This window comes from Branchiostoma belcheri, unplaced genomic scaffold (genome assembly GCF_001625305.1).
Source record: "Branchiostoma belcheri isolate BF01 breed outbred unplaced genomic scaffold, Haploidv18h27 scaffold52, whole genome shotgun sequence".
Classification (NCBI taxonomy): Eukaryota; Metazoa; Chordata; class Leptocardii; order Amphioxiformes; family Branchiostomatidae; genus Branchiostoma; species Branchiostoma belcheri.
This window is the reverse complement of record NW_017804154.1, coordinates 367,462-374,670: the sequence shown is the minus strand read 5'-3', so window position 1 is coordinate 374,670 and position 7,209 is coordinate 367,462. Positions and strand designations below refer to the sequence as shown.

The following is a 7,209-nucleotide window of genomic DNA, read 5'->3' as shown; positions in this document are numbered from 1 at the left end:
TTAACTTACAGATGTTCCAAGTATGACATTCCCATCATTCACCATTAAGAAATCATAGAATTTTTGCATAAATTATGTAAATTAGGTCACCATTTGCATAATTAGTATCTGTTGATGTTCTGCCTGCCATAGGTTACATACATTACATGTATGAAAGTAGTATAATGTAAAACACTGTAATTATAGAATTTCCTCATTAATTATGCAAATAAAGTCCTCATTTGCATAATTTGCATTTAATCATGTGCATCTCTCTCTCAGCTACCTACACACCAAAAATTATGAAAATATGTTGTTCCTATCTTGACTTATTGGCTTTTAAACATTTCGCCAGAAAGTGCCCTGCAGTTCCAGAACAAGTTGCTAGGGGGACCAAACTCACACCACTTATTCCTGACAGGAAAAGCAATCTGTCACCAAAACTTAAAGACCATAGCATGTTCAGGACAAAAGATACAAAAACCGGAAGTTCTGCTGCAGTACCAAGGTCATCCACCAGGAGGCCCATATTTGACCTTGACGTTTGTCTTCCTAAGACTTACCAACACACCAAATATCATCATAATCCATAAAGGCGTTCTGAAGTTATGCTGACCACAAAGTTGCGGAAACACAGACAGACAGACACACAGACAGACATACATACATACAGACAGACACGCCAAAAACAATACCTCCATTTTTCATGGAGGTAATAAGTCAGGCAAAATATCAATCAATCAGCCAATGCTTTGGAAAGTGATCTGCTGACTCTGAGGTTTCAGCAGATCCCTCTACAATGTGACTATATGCAGGATCACCATGTCTGTAATGAATGTGATGTTATACGTAACAAGCTATTTACATTCCTCTAATCAAGTACCATAGATTTCAAGAGTCTCGATGTTGGAGACAGATTTGAATATATCTTTATATAATGTGTGTTTTGCAGCGTGTGGTGAACTAAGGGGATGCAGTAGTTGCATAAACTCGAGTATAGTAGACTTTGAGTGTGGGTGGTGTCAGAAAGTTAACAGGTGAGACAGTTTTATCGAATTAAGAGCTTTGTGAATCGTGATGTTTACCCAAGTAAAGATAAACGTGGTCAGTTGACAAAAAAAAAGATTGTATGAGCTTATGTTACCTTTCAACAAAACTTCCAAAATTAAGTTCCAAATTTTTTCTTTGTTTGCCGACTGCTAACTTTGCTTGTATTTGAGTCTGTGTGCTTGTGTATCTTTACGACGAACATCTGCGTAAATTTGCACCATCTTTGTATATGTTAAAGGCAAAACCCATTATACAGTGATGTATTTTCTATTGCTGTTCAGATGTTCAGATGGAAACGACTGGTTAACAGCATCCTGGAGGGATGCAGCATGCGACGATCTTGTGAGTATTACGACAAGTTCTTGTTTAAAGTTAAAACTTTTGGTCAAAGACAAAAATTCTCTCACCTAGAGTTTTCTACCAGTCACTCTGGTCTTCCTCAGTAGACTGACCCAGTGAAGCTTGTCACTTGGCGTCTTTGAAGTGTGATGTCAACACTGGGTCAAAGGTATCTGGTAGACGATGTCGGTCCCCGTCGCGGTTCAATGAAGGGTGATGGGCCCTGATGTATATGGCTTCCTTCACCCCTCTAAAGAAAGTCTTGTTCAGTGTCCAAAATCTTTGCAGACATCGTCTAACAGATACTTGTGACCCAGTGTTGACGTCACACTTCAAAGAAGCCACGTGACAAGCTTCACTGGGTCAGTCTACTGAGGAAGACCAGAGTGATTGGTTGAAATCTCTAGGTGAGAGAATTGTTTTGTGTTGGACCAAAAGCTTTAACTTTAAACATGTAACTACCAATACAGATGAATTTTCATGCTAGTACGACATGTTCCTGTTTACAATATCTTATGGACTTCTGGCTTCTCCAGGATTTACTTTCAGTTGATGCCTGATTTCAAACCAGTAAACATCCGTTATTCTGCTGAGCCCTCATATCTTCCCGTGTCTCACGACACAGCATGTCATTACGAATAGTTCGGTCATGTTGCCACTCTTGAATATCAATCGTATGTATGTCTTTAGCATGCACAGTAAACGAATGGTATGTAAATACTGTACAGAGGGAGCAGTGGAAGATGAAATGCATTTTATCTGTCAGTGTCCTCATTTCGATTTTGAAAGAGAAAAGTTATTCAAGGAGGTCGACAATATTTCCCCAAGTTTTTTCATATCTCAACAAACAACTAAAGACTATATTATGCTATTGTCTCCCAACCCATTTATTTTTCAAAAAGTCAGACAATTCATCTCCCACTGCCTCCTGAGAAGAGGTCAAACCCTCTAATAGCACGCCGAAAGGCGGTTATACCGGCTATACAGATACAGATACAGCGAACCTAGAATATGCTGCAACAGTATGGGATCCATATACAAAGACAGACAAAGACAAACTGGAAAGGGTACAGAATCAAGCTGCAAGATTCTGTATGAACAACTATGAAAGAGGTGCTAGTGTCACGGAAATGAAAAGAAACCTACAGTGGACCTCACTGGAAGACAGAAGAAAGATGTCCAGACTATGCATGATGTACAAAATAGACTAATAAACTGGTGAATGTCCCAACTACTAAGTACCTAATATCAGCCCAGAAGAGAACAAGAAATAGCCATGCATTCAAGTACCAGAGTTATCAACCAAGGATTGAGGTGTTCAAGAATTCATTCTTTCCTAGAACTATCGCAGAGTGGAACTCACTGTCACCAAGTACAGTAGGGGCATTGTCAATAGATAGCTTTAAACAATGTCTAGAGCTAGAAGTTCAAGGGTTAGGTGTAAGAAGTCGATCGGTGTAATATAGCCAGCTGCCGCCGCGCCGCGTGCCTGCGAAGCTGGTGTGTTACGCCGAAAGGCGGTTATACCGGCTATACAGATACAGATACAGCGAACCTAGACAAAAATAGTTTAATGGAATAGAATAGAATAGAATAGAATAGAATAGAATGGATTAAAATAGCAGTTACCTTGTTCCTCTTACCTGTTCATATATTGCATATCTACTGTTTATCCTGTATGTATACCAACGTTATTAGATTTAAGTAGAAATAGTAGTTCTGATTAGTATATCGTACACGTAGAACTTCATGTTAGCAAATAGTCTTATATCACAACATTTTTCATGTCAATGTCTGTTTGCAATTAGCCCTCGGACAAGAATTTGCAATAAATAATTCAATTATATATATTGACAATTACAATTGCTTTCTTTAATTTCTATGCAGGCAAAATCCCCGCCTTGCCTGAGCATCACCAGGTCCAACCTAACTACGTTTTTCCCCAGAACTTCAGTAACGACATCAACACCAACTTTAGCTCCGGCATCTTCCTCGGGCCTGTTCGTTCTAACCACAAACGGTAAAAACCTTCATCGTGTTTCAGTAGTGTTTTTAACGGTGTTGGTAGTTAGTAGTTGTCAAAGTAGCTAAAAAAAACTACCACAAAGGATGATTTGAAATTTAGTAGTGGTTAGATCACCAGTACAATAAATTAAAACACATTTCATCCTCCCCATTGCGGCTTGCTTTGTATCGCAGCAGAAGTTTTTTTTTAATTTATTTATTCATATATCAAAAACATACATACAATGTAGTGAACCATCACAATACTGATAACTGATCATTCTAATAACAATAATCATAAAAGTAACAATGATACTCATAATCATAAAAATAACTGATCATAATAATTCGTAATTCGACTCATAACTGATCATAATGATACCTGATCATGATAATGATAAGCATAATAATAACAATAATAATCATAATCAAAATAATCACTGATCATAATAGTTATTCATAATTAACTCATAACTGAACATAATAATAACTGATCATAATAGTAATACTCATAATCATAATAATCACTGATCATAATAATTATTCATAATTCGACTCATAGCTGACCATAATTATAACTGATCATAATAATAATAAGATTTGGGTTTTACTGATTTATATAAATTTTTTCAATCTCTTTTTTTGGACGTGTACAGGCTAATGTCGGGATGTTTGTTTATGTCGATAAAAAAAGGCTCAAGTTTAGAATTTTCTAGGTTTTCTAGGATTTCTCCAGAAGAACAGACTAAGAGTGTTTTATTAGCAGGATAAGTATTTTGTTTGCATCAGTTCAAATACACATGATTCGTCGAGATTTTCTAATTCAAGGTAACATCAATGAATGCCAAAATGATAGTATATAAAAGGTAAGTAATCCATTCATTTCGGACGGAATTTATATTTCATTGCAGTTAAACGAAGGAAAACCTTATAATAATTTCTGTACGTATGTATATTGTTTAGACGGAATTTTAGTGTATCTTAAATCATGCAAACCATGATACGATTTCATAATTTGAATGATAAGAAAATTGTATAATACATTGGCGCTATAGCGGCAAACAATGGAATGCCCATAGTAGTGACAACAATAGGTTAGGCATCGGTAATTAACATTTTACTTAGATAGAATAAAATATGCAACTTTCAACTATTTGCATAGTGAATGAGAAAACGTTACAATAGCTCCATTTAAAATCTACAATTTTTATCGATTTTGCTAATGAGAACCTTCATGGCATATCTTTATACTAATGTTTAGAGAGACTTTATACTAATGTCTTATTATTTATTAAATAGTTATGTAAACGTGAGAATTTAAGTCATTTGTTTTGCAAGTCAGGCGTACATCTTTTTATCACCATTATTATTATTATTATTATTATTAGGCCACACCAAGTAAATTTTATGGATGACGTCCGCGCGCGCATTGATTTCGGCCTGTTCCTAGAAAAAAAACAAGAAATTTCGGTTCCTGTAACTATGACCATAGAGTCACGACAGTGCCGCAAATCGTCAGATTGACGTGAAACCCGTAACGCGAAGAAAGTGTCTATTGACAGGACCATCCTGTCAATAACAAAAAATTCTTCACTGTCCACTGTTCCACCTGATTTATTGCCGTTTTGATGATGAATAAAAGACTTCTTGCTTGTTACACTGTGTCACCTCATTCAATTTGTGTCCTAACATTTGTCGTCTCTTAGTATATTTCTAATCTAGGCATCTTGTTTTTTAGGGCCCTTCTTGTTTTTTTTTCGCCCTCTCGCATTAGATTTAGGGTTTCCAAAGGACGTCATCCATAAAATTTACTTGGTGTGGCCTTAGATTAAAAAAAAGCCTTCGAGGTCATCGACATTTTTGGGTTTGTCCAGAAAAGATATTTCATTTGATTTTGATTTTTATAAAAATGGAAGAATTTTATTACATATTTTACCTGTGACGCAAAAAAAAGTTGTTTTTTTTTCTTTGTTGTTTAGTTGCATCTTCGCTGTTGTACAATTTTAGCTTAGGTTATTCTGAAGATGAGTCCGCATGAATAGATTATTAAGAAATATCCGGAATCTGCAAAATATTGTGTCAAACCTTTGGACGCTGTTTGCAACTGACAGTGGACACAGCATACAGAATACACCAATTACACACTTTGCTCGTTCTACTGGTGCATGCACATAAATACAGCAATGATTTAACAAGTCAACCAAGAAAAATCGATCACCTTTCGCTTGTGGGTTAACAACGCATACCTTAGCAAGCAATATAAATCCATCACTAAGGCTTTTTTTCGTTTGCGCTGGATAATATATAAACCTATTACTAGTACTGTGCCCTCGGTGCGCATTGAGAAAGGCGATTACGAGGCTCACATATATTATGTACTCCTTATTTGCTCAATTTTGAATAATATTTTCCACACAAATATAATGAAGAAGACCTTTATTGTACATTTGTATTCTACAGAACTAAGTACAGGTCGCATGGGTACAGAACATGAACATTAACATATACATTACATACATATGAACATATAAGAGTGTAAATAAATGTCTAATTTCTATTCTTTTCGGCTTCATCTCGCTAAGCAGTGATTGTATGGATATATGCGGCTGTGAGATTACTTAGAGTAGGTTTATCAAAGGTTAAAAGAAATACAAATTTCTCCCTACTAGTCAAATATCTGAAGTGGGGAAATACTAGTATACTTAATACATGGCTAAAAAATATGAGTCTAACTCTACTATACAAGGGGCAATCTATGGTGAAATGTATTTCATCTTCTATTTCGCATAAACTACAGAATTGACAGGTTCTTATTGAATTTGCAGAAAGCAGACCAACACCAGGTAGAGCGTTCACGTTATCACCACAAAGAGTCACACCCGGACCAAACCTGTTCTCTGTCAGCGAACTTCCGAGGAACAACCACAGGACACAAAGAACTATCGGCACGAACGTGATTGTCGGCATACTTGTTGGAATAGTCATACTGATCGCGATTGTGGCCTGGACTGTTCACGTTTGCTCCAAAATGAAGGCAGAAGCTGACGTCGTGGTGGTTCAGGTGAGATTCTCCACATCTGTCAGCTCTCAATGCCCTTTGACCTATTTGGGGGGATTCAAGATGGCGGATACAAGACTAAAAGCCGAAATTATAATAATGAACTTCGTCAAGACGGTTATGTTTTCTTGTGCATGTGAGTTGTCTGTAAACTCGAGAAGTAATTGATGAATCTTAATGATATTTAGTATGTAGGTTGTAAAGATTTGGGGCTCCTGATAGCTTTCCACGATTCTGCAATTGAACTTCCGGTATGTTTGTTTTTTGATAAATGAAATATGCTGTAACTGCATTATTATGCAAAATGTACATCATTAGGTTCTGACAGATTTAGAAGTTTTCTCTTTTATTCTAGCCTCATTTCATCTATGTTTTCTTTCAGATCTAATCTCAGCGCAACATCGGGAACTTGGGATAACTTTCTTTGGTTTTTAGGATCAACATATCGGAAACTGCCAACATCACACACTACAAGAGCCTCTAGTTTGGGGGAATAGCGACAGCTTAAAGCTTGGGATGATGTGATGTTAAACCTGCTTTCCCCTCTGGTCTCTCAGTCACTGACGAAAGCTAGTGGATACTAGCTGAAACGTCTGACGTTTTCAAAATCATATCCAGTTGCTTGAGTAACTGTTTTTTGGCATATCGTATTACCTGGATGTCTAACCTTCATCGACGTATGATGTGATGTTAATTTATAAGTAAACTATTGCACTGTTTTAGTTTTACTTAAAGGTACAGCGAAGATTCTTAAGTTTAAAATGGAATATTTATAGCTT

At 36.4% G+C, this 7,209-nt stretch overlaps 1 protein-coding gene across 1 annotated transcript in view; it reads left to right on the top strand.

The window, feature by feature from the left end:
* LOC109480643 (plexin domain-containing protein 2-like) overlaps positions 1 to 6,818 on the top strand; it is a 22,064-nt gene extending 15,246 nt beyond the window's left edge. Inside the window, exons 10-14 of the mRNA XM_019782874.1 lie at positions 932 to 1,016; positions 1,311 to 1,371; positions 3,256 to 3,388; positions 6,198 to 6,433; positions 6,813 to 6,818. Coding sequence (XP_019638433.1) covers positions 932 to 1,016; positions 1,311 to 1,371; positions 3,256 to 3,388; positions 6,198 to 6,433; positions 6,813 to 6,818 — 521 coding nt within the window. The remainder of the gene's footprint in view (positions 1 to 931; positions 1,017 to 1,310; positions 1,372 to 3,255; positions 3,389 to 6,197; positions 6,434 to 6,812) is intronic.
* Positions 6,819 to 7,209: the final 391 nt, after the last annotated feature.